This window comes from Triturus cristatus, chromosome 11 (genome assembly GCF_964204655.1).
Source record: "Triturus cristatus chromosome 11, aTriCri1.1, whole genome shotgun sequence".
Classification (NCBI taxonomy): Eukaryota; Metazoa; Chordata; class Amphibia; order Caudata; family Salamandridae; genus Triturus; species Triturus cristatus.
The window spans coordinates 275,942,797-275,961,337 of NC_140594.1; the positions used below are offsets into that span (position 1 = coordinate 275,942,797).

The window sequence follows — 18,541 nt, forward strand, 5'->3', positions numbered from 1 at the left end:
TGTTTAGTAATAATCAGAAGCTCTCGGTTGGCGCTCCCATCCCCCTCCCTTGGACCGATCATTCGCTAGTTCCCCTGGTCTGGGAGACTTGGGTCCCTAACCACCCTCAGAAGACCACCTTGACTCTTGAGAGGAAATGGTCGAATCTCTCTGCTAGCCAATGGACCGCTGTCCTTAATGCCACTAGTCCACACAATGACCCTAACCCTGAGTTGGCAAACAATTTCAACTCATGGATCCTTAACTCATTGCCAAAAAAACCCTCCCACAAAAGATTCAAGCAAAAATCTGCTCCATGGTTTTTTCCTAAGTTAAGGAAACTCAAACAGTCCTGCAGACAACTGGAAAGGAGATGGAGACAGAGTTATGAAGAAGATAGGAAACTTGAAACTTGATTAAAGAGAAGCAATAAGAACCTATAAAGCAGAGATCAAAATTGACCAAAAACTTCTATGAGGAAAGGATCAATGCAGCCGCCAACTCTCCTAAAGAGATTTTTCGGATCGACAAATCTGTCCACCTTACCGTGGATCCCCCAAAGAGGAGGAAGCACCACAGCGCTGCAACGAACTAGCCGAATACTTCCATCATAAGATTCAGTCGATCTGTCTGCCTTTTTCCCCTTATGTGCCTGAGTCTACCGACCCTAGCACTGGAAATCTACATCCTAAAACACAGGGCTTTCTAGGAGAATTCCCTCTAGTAGACGCAAAATCCCTGGACATCCTTCTGTCTAGGGTAACTTCTGGTTCTCCAACAGACCCAGCCCCTCCACAGTACCTCACACTAGTATCCAATACTATTGGCCCAGTCATCCTAGACGTATTAAACTCCTCCATCACCTCCGGCACAGTGCCACTGGCTTGGAAATGTGCTCAGGTTAGAGCCCTTCTAAAAAAAAATAAACAACCTCGACCACTCGAATATGGCCAACTACCGCCCCATCTCTCTCCTCCCTTGGCTGAGCAAGCTAATTGAGAGACATATAAATTCTACATTACTCCATCATTTGGAATCCAACAACCTGCTTCATGTATCTCAAACAGGGTTCCGCCCTCAGGCACAGAGACGGCCCTGCTAGCGGTGACTGAAGAAGCCAGAAGACTTCTGGACCAGGGCGGTTCGGCAGATATCATTCTTTTAGACCTCAGTGCCGCCTTTGACACGGTTAACCATAACATCCTGCTGAAGCGGCTGGAAAATATGGGAGTGGGAAATATGGCACTCACCTGGTTTCAGTCCTTCTTAAAGGATCGATTCTTCCAGGTCTTCGAGGGTACCGCCACATCCAATGGATGGCCACTCAGCTGTGGGGTTCCACAGGGATCGTCCCTGAGCCCTACGCTTTTTAACTGGTATATGGCCCCACTAGCTGAGATAGTCCTTCCATTCGGCATAAAAATCATTACCAACGCAGACGACACTAACTGGTGGTGGCACTAAACCACCCTGAGGGACCATCCTGCGCTCTAGGTGCCTGCTTAGAGGCGGTAGCCGAATGGATGGACCGTTCCCACCTCAAGCTAAATGGGGACCAGACCGAACTAATGTTCTTGGGTAAAATTCCATCACCCACCTCGACACTCATTTGGCCAACTTGTCTCGGCCCCATGCCCATCCCAAAGCAACAGATAAAAAGCCTTGGCATATGGCTCGACAGCTCCCTCTGCTTCAACCATCAGGCAACCAAGCTCTATGCTACTTGTTTTGGCCTGATGCAGATGCTCAGGAAAACCTTCCTCTGCTCCCTTTTCAGGCGAGGAGGATCATGGTACAGGCCCTCATATTGTCCCGCTTGGATTACGGGAACGCACTATATCTGGGAGCCCCTCAGTCTACTCTCCATAGACTTCAAGTAATCCAAGACTGTGCGGCTCGCCAATTGCTCCAGATTCCCCGGAGACAAACAGCAAAAACTGCTCTGAGGAATCTCCACTGGCTGCCCATCCGAGCCAGGATCCATTTCAAAGCTATGTGCCTGGCCCACAAAGCTATTTGGAAAACTGGCCCTCATATTATTCAGTCCTTGGTCACCCCCTATCAACCCTCTAAGAATCTTCGCTCCAGTTCTGCTTTTCTTGCCCCTCCCCTGAAAGTCCGAAGATCTAGGTGGGGTGGACGCTCATTCTCTCCGAATGCCTCCAACCTTTGGAATGCCCTCCCCCCCACTCTCCGAGGAGAACCTAATCTGCTGGTCTTCCGGAAACTGCTCAAAACACACCTCTTTATCACGGCACACTAGCAGGATTCGCTCTTTATGTCTCTCCGCTCCGCAAAGCGCTAGGAGGCCTCAGGGTAGCTAAGCGCTATCCAATTTCATTCATTCATTCACATGTCAAGGTCAGGGAGGCGCAAGTCAAGGTCAGGAGAGCCGCAAGAGGGCCCCAGCCCGTACTTGGAGTATCCCTGGTGTGGAGCTTATCATGCAGTAGATTCACCTACTTTGCACGATCCTGCCATCTAGTGTTGGGTTTCGAATATTACAACTTGTTTTCTTGAACCAAACTTCCATTTGGAGAATGATTTATGATCACGTAGAACAAACCCGCAATGCATTAGCACGCAGACTCCATCTCAGATTATTATATTCCCCCCCCATTAGAACAGATGTGACTGCTTGTATACAAGACGTAGGTAATGACTAATGCATCCTAATAGGCGCACATGGACCTACAACAGATGCAACAAACAGGTGGTTACAGATAAGTAACAGTTTCCATTTGCAGCAAATGTTGCAGACCACAAGCTTTCCACGGATTAAAAAGCAGAGCATCCCCCGTTTCATCAAGGTTGCAGTGGAAGTAAAGCAGAAATACTGGTAGCAAATATTGCTTTTTAAAACCCGTTCACCAAGGTAGGCTTCTCTTTTGGCTTGAATATTAATACAGTAATGATTGGTAAAAGCATGCGATAACCAAGAAGCAGCTTTGCAAATATTCGCAATCGGGATATTTCCATGGAAAGCCACGGGTCCACCTTTTTAGGCAATGGCAGGGCTTGTGGAGTATCTGAGAGTTGCCTATGTGCAACTGTATAGCATACTTGAATGCATTTACCTATCCATTTTGCTATTTCACTTTTGGAAATGATTTGCCCGAGGTTTGGAGGAGCAAAAGGACACAAACAGCAGTTCTGTGTCATGGCTTAGTTCTGCCGATATAATGTAAGAGCACACATTTGACATCTAGTGAATACACTGCCTTCTCGGCTGTGCATGTTGGATGCACATGAGCTTTGGGAGTTCAATAGTTTGACAGAAATGAAAAGGAGAGACCACCTTTAGTAGAAATTGTGGGTGGGTACGTAACACTACCATGTCTTTGTGAATTGGAGTAAGGGACTCTTCCACAGTTTGAACATAAAGTTCATCTGTTCTGTGCAAGGATGTCATTTCCATAGGAAATGGTGGTCTGGCTGGCAAATCTGATCTGCTGGCATTGTTAAACGCTTTGGACAAACTCTTAGTCTACACTGCATCAATGGTCATTTCCAACAGCTGAGAGTACGAAATCTGCCTGGCCTACGTTAGTGCATTGGGAGGAAGGAAACCAAATAGCTACATTTAAAGCCACTCTCTATGTTCTGTTTTTAACTTCGTCCATGATAGGCATCTTTCAGTGTACAAGGAACTGGGATACTGGGCTGCTTCACTATGGTCCCAGGAATAGTTCCCAAGAGGGCAGTCGGCACCAGGGAAGGGCCCATTGTAGTAGGCCCCCATGGAGCCCCTCCTGATCTATGGGGCCCAACAGAGCACCAGAGGGAGCTGAGAGTGCATGGAAAAGTTGCAACATGGTCTCATTGAAGGTTGTTCTCTTCTGCTGGGTTGAGGAAAATGATGGGAATCTGGGGAGAGCCAGGACCATAGGCAGGACCGGCTCCGACTCAGAAGACACAGGACCTATTGAGCGACAGCCTTGTAGCTTCTCACCGCTTATGGGAAGTTTGCAATTTGACTTCTGAAGCATTGAGCAGGAACGGGACTTTGCTGAGGCCTGACCTCAATGGAGAATGGACCCACAACTTAGAGCAGGACTGCTCTTTGAACATGACCTCGTATGCCTGGTGACCTAAAGCACCTCCAACTCGCAGATTGCCTTTGAGGGGCACAGACATATCGCATGACTGAGTTGTGACCGGAGGCCAGGCATCATGAGCACGTCATGCAGTTCCCTAACCAACATCTGTTTCCTGCAGCAGTGGATGACTTAAATCCTGCCATTTTCGAGGGACATCTCCCCTGGCATGCGGTCTTTGAGACCAAGTTTAGAGTCATCAGAAAACCAACCAAGGTGGAGCTCCAGATCTGCCTTAAATTGCGCACAAAGGAACTGACGCCAGCCAAAAGGAGTGGTACATATACGTGGCTCTGCTCCGTCACTTCCTTGGCTGTAAGACGTCATTGTGTTTCCAACCAGTCTATTGCCTGCTACCAGTAGCTCGCAGAAACTTTCAAAGTAGCTCCCAGCCTTGAGTTCATTTTTAACTAAGAACTGCAATAAAGGAGTTGTTTTCTCCGTTTAAAATTAAGTAAAAAGCTGTGTTTATTTTAAACTATCAGGCTGCAGAGAGCAGACCCTAATAATGAACTAAAGCACTGAGGTATTGAACTCTTAAATAAACAAAATGACTGTAGTTTCCTGTTTTAAATATGACACCATGTCTACAGGCTACTGGGAGTAATATGCCTGCTGTGTGTAAAGAAACTTCGACATGGGAGAAAATTAAAATGCTGAGTTTTTATGTAATGCATATAAACATGAAGGTTAGTGAATTTTCTCCCATTTCATAGTGTTGAATTTACAGAAAGCAGGCATCTTACTACCAGTGGCTGGTAGGTACGCTGTCAAATTTATAACTGAAAAATAAAGCCATTTATTTTAAATGGGAAAAATTTAAAGTGAAGAAATGTTTTCCTTATTAGGAACATTTTTGCAGAACATTGTTCTGCACTTTCAATTTCTCCCACTTAAAAAAAAAAAAAAAAAAAAAAAAAGGGATGTGTGTTTTGCATTGTGCCACATATGGCGAAAGATCTGTACTGTGCCACAAGTACATACGACTTAGGCTCTCAGTCACCCATACACATATAGCCCGTTCATTAACACACGTTCAAACCTCCCCACAGACCATGCACTCACTGACGCACGTGGCAGCACTTTCATAGTACCCCTAGTTACAGTATTTTGTTCAAACGATAGTATCGGGCCCCATGGATAATAGGTTTAAAGTAAATGAAGCTTGATGAGGGGGTGTCTGCTTACAATGCGCGAGTTAATTGGTCTTCAGTAGCTCACGACAATTTTCACTTATCAGAAGTAACTCATTACAGAAAAGGTTGGAGCAATATGGTGCCATCTATCAGTGTGCGGGGGGAAGTTGGGGGGGGGGGGGAATTGCTGAAAAAATCTCTGGAACAGTTCTGACGCCTAGGAATATTCTAAAGTTGATAAATCTCTGGGTTGAAATATCCATCAGAATAGCATATTACAAATTTTTGCATATATAAATATATTTGTGGGCATGTGTGGTGCACGTGTCTGTGACCACTTAAAGCTATCAGTCTTCAAATAGGCAACTGAATCACTTACTTCTAAGAAAATACCAGGAAGGCCACTAAATGCTTTTCAACTTTTATGTTTCTAACAATCGTTTTACCTGGTTCTAAATAGTTGAACTGGGCCAGGGACCTCATTTCCAGGTGCTCCAGGTCAAAGGTGTCCGACTCCCTTCCCGCTAGATGACGGGTCAACTGCTTATTTACCATACACACACAGCCAATCTGAGCCAGAGAACGCATCAGCAAGGGTACCTGTGGAAGAGAAAGACACTTCAATGTACATATTGATTTAGGAAGTTTTATATACAGCTAATCAAGAAGCCTTGCTGCCACAACAGAATACAAAGTGGTGGTAAACAAACGTTTCAATGAGAACAGTCCAAGAACCTCCAGGTAAATACAACAGATCAAATTCAACATATGTCCTCGCAGTCTGGTGCTGTGGACCCTGGGAGAGGGGGCAGAGCCTTAGAGGTATCAAGGAGGACAAATCCAAGAACAATCTTATTGCTTATCAGGGGCATGGAGTGGAACATTTACATGCAGATAGTGAGTAAACAAAAGCAGGTTTGAAAAGAGATGTATTCAAGCATTTACTAAACTTAAGGTACTTATGTTGACCTTTTAAAGAAGGCTATATTTTCCACAAGCTGAGGCCGAAGCCTTCCGTCCTTCCTGTTTTACTCAATTGAACTTGCCTAATGTGAGACTTTTCTCAAAAATACTTGTACTTTTTTTTTTTTTTTAATACTTTATTTTCCATTTTGTAAACACATACAAAAATTGCATACAAGTCACCTCGTTCATCATGTCATGAAAATTCACTTCACAAGTTCTACATGCATATCATGATAACACCATATATTTCACTGAGTCGGAGCACCAGTCAAGGGGATACTCGCAATCCCATGGTTTAGTGCCCGCGGTTAGGGGAAAAATGATGGACTTATGCCAGTTTATCCACAAGCCGGAGAATCTGCCAAATCGGAGAATTTCTCGAATGAGGGGTGATAAATTATTTTGGGGTTCCTGGACGTATAAAATGGTATTGTCAGCATAGAGGGAGACAAGGAGAGGGCCTGTGTGGAACTATAATCCTCGTTGCATGTGGCGTTCTTGGAAGTGCCGGATCAGCAGGTCAATTGCCAGTATGAACAAAAGCGGGGACAAGGGGCAGCCCTGTCTGGTCCCACGGAAGAGCTTAAAGGGTCTGGAAAGTGTGCTATTTAAACGAAGTCTTGCCATGGGGCTGCTGTATAGTAGTGCAGTGGGTGCAATGAAACCCATTGGCATGCCCATACGTCTCATCACTGCGAGAATAAATGGCCACTCCAAGGAATCGAAAACGTTCTCCGCATCTAATAAGATCGCGACCGCTGGAGTTTCCGGATTAATTCTGTGAAGGACTGTAAACAGTGTCCTAAGGTTTAAGGAGGTGGATCGGTGGGGCACAAAGCCGGACTGCACTGGGGAAATAATATACTCCATCAATTGAGACAGCTGATTCGCGATGACTTTGTCTAATATCTTATAATCTAAATTTAACAGAGATAGTGGTCGATAGGACCTGCAGAGCGTAGGGTCTTTGCCGGGTTTGGGTAGCAGGATGATGACGGGCTTGCGTAGTGTGGGGGGGGAACGGGGGGGTGTATCTGTTTTTCCAATGCCTCCGCATACACCTCAATTAGCTGCGGGGCGAGAAGGTCCTTATATTCTTTGTAGTAATCACCATAAAGCCATCCAACCCAGGGGCTGTGGAGCCTTGGAGGGAGTCGATGGCAAGAGTGGCGTCAGCCACAGAGAAGGGCTCAGCCAGGAAGTCTTGCATGGGCTTCTCTAGGTAAACCAGCGCGATCTCGGAGAGGTAACCTTCCTGAGCTGCGCCATCAGATCCCGCCCTGGAGGTGTATAGTGTGGTGTAATAGTCTAGGAACTCAGCGCGAATTTCAGATGTAGTGGTGAGTGTGTGTCCAGTGGTAGGGTGGAGTTCTGTAATGTACGATATGCTGTACGGCGGCTTCAACATTTGCTCCAACACCCTCCCCGGTCTCTCTCTCTCTCCCCATAACGTCTGGCTGAATGGTATTTCCCCAGGTACAATATCTCCTGGTCAGTTGTGTCTCTGTATTCAGTCGGAAGAGCTAGTCGCTTCGCCTGAATTGTAGGGTCTAAGGTCCCCGCAGGGTTAGAATCAATTGTAGCGATATCGTTTTCAAAGCGTGTCATCGTGTTGCGGAGGTCCCCAAGTACCCCAGCATGTTTAGAAATACAAACACCCCTAATAACTGCCTTGAAACCCTCCCATAGTACTGCCCAGGAGTCCACAGTACCGGTATTGATCTCGAAATAGTCTTCAATGGCTTCACGTATTTCGGCCTTAAAAAGTTCATCATGCAGGGCGCGGCCAGGGAATCGCCATTGTCTTTCATATCCCTCCGGACGTGGGAGTTTCAGATGGAGCACTATTGGGGAATGGTCCGAGTATGTCCTGGGGAATGTCGTAAGGGTGTCGAACCAGTCAGTAAATTCAGGGGAGAGCAGCCAATAATCTATAACGGTCCAGGCGTTATGTTGGCCAGAATAGTGAGTGTAGTCAGTCAGTGTAGGGTTTCGTTTCCACCATATATCAGTGAGTATTGCTCGCAGAGGTCCTTCAGCGCTCGCCAAGCTCGTGGTTTGGTGTCAGGGGCCCGCGAGGTGCTGTCAAGTCTGGGGTCCAATAGTAAGTTGAGGTTCCCTCCAAACAACTTGTGCGGCACTGTCTTTTCCAGCTGGGCACTATGTGTACCTTGTGCCAAAGCAGGTAGTGAATCACCGGTCGTCTTTTACGATTATTATTGAGTCCCCGGACATTCCATGAGACCAGGGATAGGGCCGAGGGGCCTTCAACATTACCCAGCCGTGTCATCTGAGGAGTGTGTCCAATCTAACTCAGACATGCACACAAAGAAATGTAAAACTTAAAGAAACCGGTTCAGCAGAGCCCACATGCAACGGACTACTAAGGTCTACTCACCTAAGGACTACTAAGGTCTACTCACCTAAGGACTACTCACCACCCATGGTAAGTGGAGGCTAATCAATTTCTCTGCATGCTCCAGATATTCATGTGCTACAGAATGGCCAAAAGGCATTATGATGTGTAGGTAGAAACTAATAAAATATGAGTTTGAAATACTAGCCATGAATTTACATGTATCGAGGGGTTGTTTCAAACCATATACCAAGACTACTGCAATGTTATTAGGGATGAGGCACACAGTAAAAAAAAAAAAAAAAACGAATTTGGAATAGTTTAATGCAATGCAAGGACTGTGTTTTATCCGGTACTGCTAAGGAGAGTTATGTAGTCTTGTGCCCCACCACTGTAGTACACAGAACTTAAAGTCTCCATGTATTTTTTTTGCCACAACAGCTGCCTGGTTTTCCATGGGTAAAGTCTTGACAAGTCCTAAACATTTCTTGAAAGTGTGACTGTAGGATACAGTAGGGTACTTCGGACAGTGTGTTGGATTTTGAGATCCAGATACTTAGATAGGAACCAACATAAATGGAGAAGAAAAATCCTTTTATCAAAAGCAAAGTTAACCACAACTGTAGAGCTGCAGATTGACTAATAAACATTGCCAAAGCTTTTGCATGCAAATCCTAAGGCAAAACCACTCGTCAAGGTTTAAGTATGAGTTTTCACACTACTTATTTGAATTGGGAAACACTTTCTTTATGACAATAACTTTATTTGGAGATAAAGGGTTCCCCAAATGAGACATTCTTGCTACATCGCAAATTTTGAAAGAAGAATCAGATATCTCAATGAGCAATAATGTGTAATACTAACATCCAGGAATATATTTGCATGTGTAGCTGTAGAAACTGTACGGGCCATTAACTAGTTTTTGGGTATCAAGGCAAGCTATCAAACTTTTCCACGAGCAGACCAAATTAGAATCCAATTTCATTTTAAGGGGCAACTCATGCTTGACTTTGATTCCTGTCCTGAGAAGGAGCTGACATCTATGGCTGAAATTTTAAATCTAGGCTCAATCAAAAGCACATGAGAATTGAAGTTCCATCCCTGTACACAATCGGACACTGGCACAAAGAAAAATAAGTAATGACAGGCAACATACCTGAGTTTCATATACACCCTCAATGTCTGGGGCAGACAGGTCAGCATTGATCTCATTGATGTGCTCTTGGTACATATCCTCAGGGACAGAGTATTCATACAGGTTGTAGGTCAGGTTGGAACGCGGAAGGATTCTGTTCACCTTTGGGGTCATGCATGGAATGAGGAGAAAAAAGGTTGGTAAAAAGAAACAGAGTTAAATTATTGCCTTAATAAACAGCTTGAATCTGCAGAGTGAGTATCCCCTCAAGAGGGCTGTGCTGGGGTACAGTGAAGTGGACATTCAGGGTCCCTTCCCAAAGGCTGAACCTGCCAGTATTGGCAATGAGTGGTGTGCTTGCTTTCACCTTCCAGTATGAAACAAATAAATTTTCTGTTCATGTACACGTTACAGCAATCTTATGATCCCACAACTGTGGTAGATTATTAAGATATGTAATTCTATCTGTATAGCACCTTACGCCCCTTAACAGGTGTGGGAGCACATTATCAGAAGTGGATCAGGAGCACATTATCAGATGTTCAGCATGCAACACTCTGAGGTAGTGCTTATTTGGAATGTATCTTATTTTGAGTAAAATCTATGTGGAAAGTATTTTGATGTTGTACATGAGTGACCTAAGCAGTGCTCTTACCCTGTTTTGAGTTGCAGCACTTAAAGTGTGGTGATGGTAAAAACCTATGCAATCAATCAAAGTAATCTTTATTTCGGTCATAGACCATAAAAGATAATCATATCTAAAATACATACATTGTTAAAAATAACTATTATAATTCATAAAAAATATGTACATTAAAGATTACATTGGATCACGAACAATTCATTAAAACAGTGAAACAGTAATAAGTTAAAATAATTATAAAACGGTATTAACCTAAAATACGTACCTATTTGGATGGGCCTAAGAAATGGGCGAAAGAAGGGAACATCTCCTCCGCCACACAGCATGCCAGTAGCGTGATACCGAGAAGACTATAGGTAATGTAATATCAGTCTTCAAGATTCTGTAAGCAACCTTACAGTGTGTAGTGCCCAAATTCCTACAAAGTTGAAGGAGCCAACGTTTTCTGATTGATTTATATGTGGGACAGAAAAAAAGAACATGTAAATCGGTTTCACTTGTAGCTCCACAGGTTGGGCAATCAGAAGGGTTATCTATCGACCACTTTCCTGAGGAGGCTCTCAGGGGCAGTGTACCATATCTGAATTGCATGTACAGCTTTCTAGAAATATTTGGCTCAATCAAGTCTAAAACAGGTTCTATTTTAAACTCCTCCTTGATATTAAAGAAATCCGTAGTCAATGGGCCTAGCTTATTGTTGGTTAGCATCATATTTTTACTATTTAACCAAAATGCATTCATCAATTCGGCTCTAGAGAATTTAGGGGCAGTTATCTCGGGGTGATGCCATAGAGCAGATATTCCCAATCTAATAAGCTCCCTTTTAATGTATACTAGCCACGGTATATTGACTAGACCAGAAAGGGCCATTAGTGATTTTAAATCGTTTTGATAATTCACAAGCTCTGGCGTTGCCCACAGCCTCCGCCAGTACAATAATGGCCTTAGTGCAATTTCTTCTTGAATAGACCTGACTCCCAAGTCCATTCTAAGTGGGTTAAGTGGTGGGCTAGATGGTAAGGTCAATAAAGACCTTAGAAACAAATTCTCGAATCTACCAATGTCTCCAGTTGGGGAGTGCCCCCAAAGTTCAACCCCATAAAGAGTTGCACCCCGTGCTTGTGCTTTGTAGATCTCGATCATGGGGGCTATGGGTTTGGAGGTAGATGCTCTGTGCATTTTGAGGATCCCACCACAGGTCTGCGTGAGTCGTAATTTGGCTTTAGCTAACTGAGGGCCCCATTCCATCCTATCCGAAAGTGTGACGCCAAGGTATTCAAACACAGTAACCCTGTCCAGTGTAGCACCATTAAGAGAGGGATTAGGGCCATTTTTTTTAGGCGGGTTACATACCATAAATTTTGTTTGAGGAATTAACCTCGAGCCCTCTGTGGGCACAGAATTCGGAAAAACTATCAAGGGCACGCTGTATCCCCATAGGGGATTTTGACACCAAAAGGGTGTCATCGGCAAACATTAGTGCCACCACCTGCTCGTTGTTAAGTTTGGGGGAATCGATGTCCTTAACTCCCCTCAGGTGGGCCACCAATGCGTTGGTGTAAGGGGAGAATAGAGTTGGAGCCAGCACACATCCCTGTCTAACTCCCCGATTAACAGGGAACTTTGGTGTCAAATTGCCCCTCTTACCGCACCTTACTTGGGCAAAATTGTCTTTGTGGAGCCGTTTTATAATCCCAAGTAAATAGGCAGGCATCACCATCTCAGCCAAAACCGCCCAAAGAGTTTGCCGGGGAACTAAGTCAAAAGCTGCTTTGAGATCAACGAAGATAAGGTAGAGGCTGCCACCCTCTACCCTCACGGTTTTCCAATATAGAAGTTGTAGACGAAAAAGTTGGTCCACCGTGGATGTCTTCTCTCTAAAGCCAGCCTGGTATGGGGTTAGTATTGATTTTTCGTCCATCCAGGCTTGCACTCGGTCTAAAATAATGCGTGCAAAGAGCTTCTGGCTAACATCGATTAAACTGATCGGGCGGTAGTTGTTTGGCAAGAGTGGGGAGCCTTTCTTGAAGACCGGGACTATCTTGGCACCTGCCCAGGTGTTGGGAATAGGTGCGCCATGAAGTATAGCATTATAAAGGGAACAAAGATATGGGATCCAAACCTCAGGTTGGTGCTTATATAGGTCCCCAGGGATTTTATCCAGACCTGGCGCCTTCCCTACCGGGAGTCTATTTACAGCCTTTTCTACTTCCTTGAGGGTTATAGTGTCAATGGGTTCATCATTCGAGTTAGGAAAAGGTAAGGACTCAGTGGCCGGAGCCAAGGTAGCGTATAAACTCTGGAAATGATCAATCCATTGGCTCTGTGCGATATTAGGGTCATCGGCCACTTGGCCCTCCTTTGTATCTGATCGAATGATTGCCCAAAATTCCCTCATGTCTTTATTAATAAGAGCTCTTTTGATATTATCCCATTTATCATCTTTCCAGTTCTGCTTGGCAACTTTTACGACCTGCTTATATTCAGTTCTCCTCATAGCCACGCTTGTCCTATCACCAGATTTTAGTGAAACCAGTAGGGCTAATTTAGCCCTCCTACATTCAATATTAAACCTGGAAAGGACCTTCAGGGTTTTCTTTTTCCTAGATACTATTGGGTTCAATAAATTGCCCAATATAGTAACTAACTCTGTATGGATTTGGAGTACATCATTTTCCCTGTTATCACTGTCCTGGTCTAAGGTAGAACATATTTGTACGAGGGCTTTGCATGTGGCCGAATAGACTGAACAAATTTTTTCCGGAGATTTGAGAATCATCGGCCACTTAAGCAGTCTCCTGTCACCAGAGAGAAGTAAGGGTCTATGCTTCCCACTATTTTGTGTAGGACCATTCTCCGTCACTAAAGACGGATCGAGGATTAAGGCATTATGATCGCTATCGTGTCGAGGGTGAATCACAAAATCCTTAATCCTGGGCCATGTTTTGGTCTCTACCATAATATAATCAATACGTGAAGTCTGGCCGGGTCGATTAAAAATGTCGTTCCCCTCTAGGTCCGACAGGGAACGTCCATTGCAGGCTCTCAGTGAATTAGCGAGTGTTAAGGAGTTTATTTGCACGGCTAAGGGTGTCCAGGCCTTAATGGGTGGTATTAGGAGGGCCGGTATGGAGCACTGCTCATCCTCCTCTCTAGTAATGGGATCAATGAGCCCCGGTAAGGGCTCAAACTGGCAGTTAAAATCGCCGGCAACAATCAAGATGCCCTTATCTGCTACTGTTTGGATAAATTTATCCAAGATTTCTAGTGTGGGTGATTCACTACCTGACTTGGTAGGATGGGAGTAAACGTTAACCAGAATAAGAGTAGACCCAGAAGGGAATGTAAGTTGTATACATTGCAAATCAATACTTTGAGTAGTAATTTCAGAGACTACACATCCCAAGTGTGACCCTATAAAAATAGACAGCCCTCCAAATGGCCTTCCCCTAGGACCCGCAAGGGCTAAGCTATTGACTGTAAGAAAGCCTTTTTTTGTGAATTCCTCTTTTACCCAAGTCTCCTGAAGCAAACAGATATCATGCTGATTAATGAAAAGATTCCAGTCAGGGCAAGGAAGTTTATTTACAATGCCCGCGACATTCCAAGATAATACTTTTAATTGATTATTTGGGTGGATGTTCTTTCTTTCTGGTCGCGAAACAGGGGGCGAGTGAGAGGAGGAGTAGCAAGTCACCTCTTTAGGGGAAATGGCTCTGAGAGGGTGAGGGTCAGTGGGGGAAGGAATATTTTGGGGAGTAGTGTATAAAGAAGAGTAAGGAATAGGACTAGTTGTGGTGTCCGAGTATACAGGGTTTGTGTTTGCTGGGATGATTCCAGAAGCCTGGGCACACGTGGTGCCTGAGGTGGAATTGGTCGAGATGTTGACATCAATTAACCAAGGGCACGACAAGACCCTTTTATCTAATATTAGGTCAGTCGAATCAACCAGTCAATCAACGTCCTCTAGCGGAGCAAGTCGATTGTACACAGGAATTCTAAAAGGTGGGATGTTCAAGTTAAATTTCTGTGGAATATTTTGTGATAGCCCTATGTCTGTGGCGATAGAGCCAGTTCGATAGGGAACAGGAACCCAGGGTGACTGAGGATAGAAGAATTCAAGGAGGGACGCATTGATTGAAGTTTGAGGACCTATGGGTAGTGTGGGATGAGCAAGGATTTTGTGATTGGTCTGCGGGCATCTAAAATTAATAACCACACAATCCCCCCTCAAGTTTTTCCTCGATGGTCCTATCCATGCAACCCTTTTCACCGTCAGGATCTCATTGGCCATCTCATAAGGGAATTGTTTATGTCTTGCCAGCCAAAAAAGAACTTTATTTCGTAGATCTAAGTGGTTTTCCTTAATACCCTCCTTAAGTTCAGGGACGCCAGTCAATATGGTCACATACGGGGATGCAGCTGGGGGAAGATTGATCGTTGGCAAGTTTGTGACAATTGTCTCGGTATTATTATCCAAAAGATTTTTACGAGCCAGAGTAGAGGTTGCTGTGAGGTCACTAATGTTAGTATTCTGCAGTGAAGGAGTGGGATTATTAGGACATAGATCTTGTGTGTAGGGGACATAAGAAGAGGGCCTTCTAGTGCCATTGTTTATAATGGATCCCTCTGTCAATATGCAGGCCTTAGTTGCCTTAGTTTGCCCAGCTTTACGTTGGGCAGGCACTGGGGCTAACGATGGAGTCTGAAGTGTAGGCAACCCATCGTTTTGAGCGTTGGATGTACTAGCCGTACAATTGCGGGAGGGGTCAGTGTGTGCTTTCATAAAGCTTTGGACTAGTTTTAAAATAGGGGCTACCTCCTCTTTTATAATAGACCTACATTGGTCAACAATATTAGTCACTATTGTATGTACCCAAGAAGGATATGGTGTGTCTTGGGAAGGTGTCGGTGATGGAGTAATGAGAAGTGTTTGGGTACTAGAGTGTATGGTTCCCTTTAACGGACTCCCCTTAGTCTTCCTACTCTTTTTACTAGCCCTTAAAGCTTTCCTTTTTCCCCTTGTTTTGGGGGGTATAGGAATGGAACCCTCGGTAACCATGGGTGCTATTGTAAGGTCTTGGGTAATTGCATCCGATGGAGAACAAATTTGGCTAGTATGTGTCTCGTTAGAATCTAGCTTAATAGGATGGACAGGTGACCCCAAAGATGGAAAATCGGGGGTTAGGGAAAGACGGCGCTCAGTCAGTTCAATTTCCGAGGTGACCACACCAATAGCTTTCTGGAGCATTAAGTCTATTGCAGTCGGAAGTTTGCCCTCAGGTGCTCTTGGTTTAGTTTGTTGATGTTTATTTACACACGCACGAACCCCTTCAACACGCTTGGGGAGAATAGGTTTAGGCATGATGTACCTGTTGGTAAACTGTCCAATATAATCCCCCAAAACAGTTGCACGGCACAGTGTCAAATAGCAAACCTATGCTACAAGACACTTGTGCAATTCTTGGGAAACTGCTGAATCATCAACCACATCTTGCGACGGATAAGCCAGTCAAGACAGATAATCATGAGGGACTGTGGTATAGGGCGTGGAATGTGATTCACAGTGGTAGTGCGAGTTATGTCATTCCTTATAAAGTGCATATTTTATAATATGTCGAAGTGCCAAATCAGGAGGCTGTGAGGGACAAGAGTGTGACCTTCAGGGATGGACTATGCCATCCATGATGCAAATCATCACTATGTACCAAGAGTTTATAATGCATTTAAGTATTCAGTCGTAGTGATGGGTGACCAATCTCTACATGCTTTGGCTCTCTGTCCTCTTAGACAAAGTGCATTATCCACCATCTACCCTCCTAAACAAATCTCACTCAGTATCTTTTGAGATGAGAAGATCCAGTTCTGGATACTTAGGGTACTAAACATTTTCTTTAATATATTGGAGAACTGGGAGTATACAGCTCTTTCTGTTTTCCTAGGACTTGGCCATTAGAGATCAACCTACATTTGGCTGGGTTAGATGGGATAAGGTTATATACACCCAGGAGCAATAGATTCCCGCTCCCCTAGAGGGACTGTTAAGCCATCAACATAACAGTGGGGTCCACCCAAAAGCAATAGCAGCAAAAAAACCAGGAGATGGTAAACTACCAGTAGGAAACCAGAGTCCACCCTGCAGCTACATATTCAGAAACACTGAGGCACTATTAGGTGTCCTGAACATGTAGGTGCAACAATAAATTTGTTTACTTTCACCTATACTAAACCTTTGTGTTTCAGAAGATTACACTTGTTGAAGAAAGTTAGTTTGAAGGTCATAAGAGCAGACAGAAATGGTTAGGAGGAGCACTCTGGATCAACAGGCAGAGTTTTTGGCCACAGGTCCAAACAGGGACAAGCATAGAACTCGCCACTTGACTTCACCCATAACCTCTCCAGAGTTTATCTGAAGGCCCACACTGAATGACCTCAGGGAGAAGTCAAGTGCCAGGCATAAGAGAGGGAAGGGCAAAGACCCATCCACGTGGACAACATGGTCAACTGATTGTCAGACAACCTGTTCACATACAAATTAAAACCAGCTGTGCCAAGAAAACAAAATATATACACAATGTCCTTGTGTTTCAGTCTCATATACCACACCACCAATCTGAGTTCAAAGCGCCCTTATTTGTGCACATGTGTAGGGTTAGCAACAGTTGCAAATTAGACTAAATTTACATTCTTCTGTGTTACACATGCTTGCTATATGTGCCTCAGCGACAGCAAACGTGTTGGTGTGGTCACATAAGTACGCCTATTTTACGTTGGGCCTACCGGACAATGCTAGCTGGAAAAGACCTATTGTCAGCTTTCCAAGAATATACAGCGTGCTTAAAGCCCACTCATTGTTTACAATTGGACAGCTTTATTGTAATTTATTTGCTTGTTTCTTATTTGATGGCTTGCATAGTCCATCTCGCGTTCATCCTTCCCCTGAAGCATTGCTCCTGTCCTTCCAATGCTCAGTTTGATATAACTACTTTTTTCTTTTTTGCTTAAGCACTCAATGAGAGTGCATGAGTTTTGCAGCTCTTTCCCTTGCACGTTTCTCTCCTCCTTCGCACCTTGTTCTGCTTTTGTCCATGTGCTTCTCCCTTTGCCCTGTGTTGTTCTATCTCTTTGTCACTCATGTGAGTCTCCTTACCCTTCTGTGTGCTCCCTCCTTCGTGTGCTTCTTTCCTGTTCATCCCCTCAGCCGCTAAACTGACCAGGTTTTCTGTTGGACCCCTTCCAATCTCCACCCATTTTTTTAAATTTAATTTTAGCAGCAAATTGCTGCCAGGCTATCTGCTTCATTAAAATAAAAGCACTTTAGCACATAGTTTAAATTTTTTTAAATTTACTGATCTCTCTTGGATCAAGCTAAAATAAAAGCGGTGCCTGTGTCATGACACATGCATGCTTACAAAATGATGTAAACACATTATGGCACCTATTTTCCCCCCTTTTGTTCATGCTGCGCAGCATGAATGAGAGGCATCAGCAGAAGCAATAGGTCTCAAAGACTAGACCAATTGGCTTTAGCAATGATTGTTTATATAGCAGTTAACCTACTAATGTCACTGAGCTGTGGCTATGATAAGGTACATAAAGTAGCAAAGCACATTTTAATACAACTCACAATTTGAGCTTAGTCTCCATTAAGTACCCTGGCACCAATGGAGGGAACTGGAGTAGGATGCCCTCCATGGCAGATTGAGCTAGCTCATAATCTTGTCAATGTGCTAGAAGAGCTCTTAATGAAGTGGCACTGATGGAGAGCGGCTGAGGTCATCCTCTTCTTCCCACTGTGCAGTCAACTAAAAACACCAAGAATTAGTTTAGAAGGAGGGAGGGAACAAAAGAGGGGGGGCTAAAGGCTGATGGTATGAATGTGATGCACTGGGAAGCTTCTGAGACCAGATTCATGGAGGGCATTGCTAGTGATAGTACACTCTAAATGAAGGACTGAACTACCTGAAAATCAGAAGTATTCAAGTGTGCATGTGTGTGCGCTCACAATAGATTGCTGCTTTCGAGTATACTGTGAAGCCTACCTTTCTGTACACCGTACTCTCCTCAGACTTGGGGATGCGCTGGTTGACATAGAAGACTCGCGGGATGTTAAGCTTGATGCAGTGGAGGTCGCTGCCAATCACAGCCCACAGACGGAAGAGGCCTGGCATATTAGTCTCCCCTATCTGAAAAAAATACAATATTTGCTCATTAGGACACGTAGGATTA

The 18,541-nt window shown here is 44.4% G+C and overlaps 1 protein-coding gene across 1 annotated transcript in view; it reads right to left on the bottom strand.

Annotated features, from left to right (window-relative positions):
• The window catches only part of POLE (DNA polymerase epsilon, catalytic subunit), a 241,781-nt gene that overhangs the window by 66,654 nt on the left and 156,586 nt on the right, over positions 1 to 18,541 (bottom strand). Inside the window, exons 32-34 of the mRNA XM_085636412.1 lie at positions 18,355 to 18,498; positions 9,691 to 9,831; positions 5,659 to 5,812 (exon numbers count right to left, since the gene is read on the bottom strand). Of these exons, the coding sequence (XP_085492538.1) occupies positions 5,659 to 5,812; positions 9,691 to 9,831; positions 18,355 to 18,498 (439 nt within the window). The remainder of the gene's footprint in view (positions 1 to 5,658; positions 5,813 to 9,690; positions 9,832 to 18,354; positions 18,499 to 18,541) is intronic.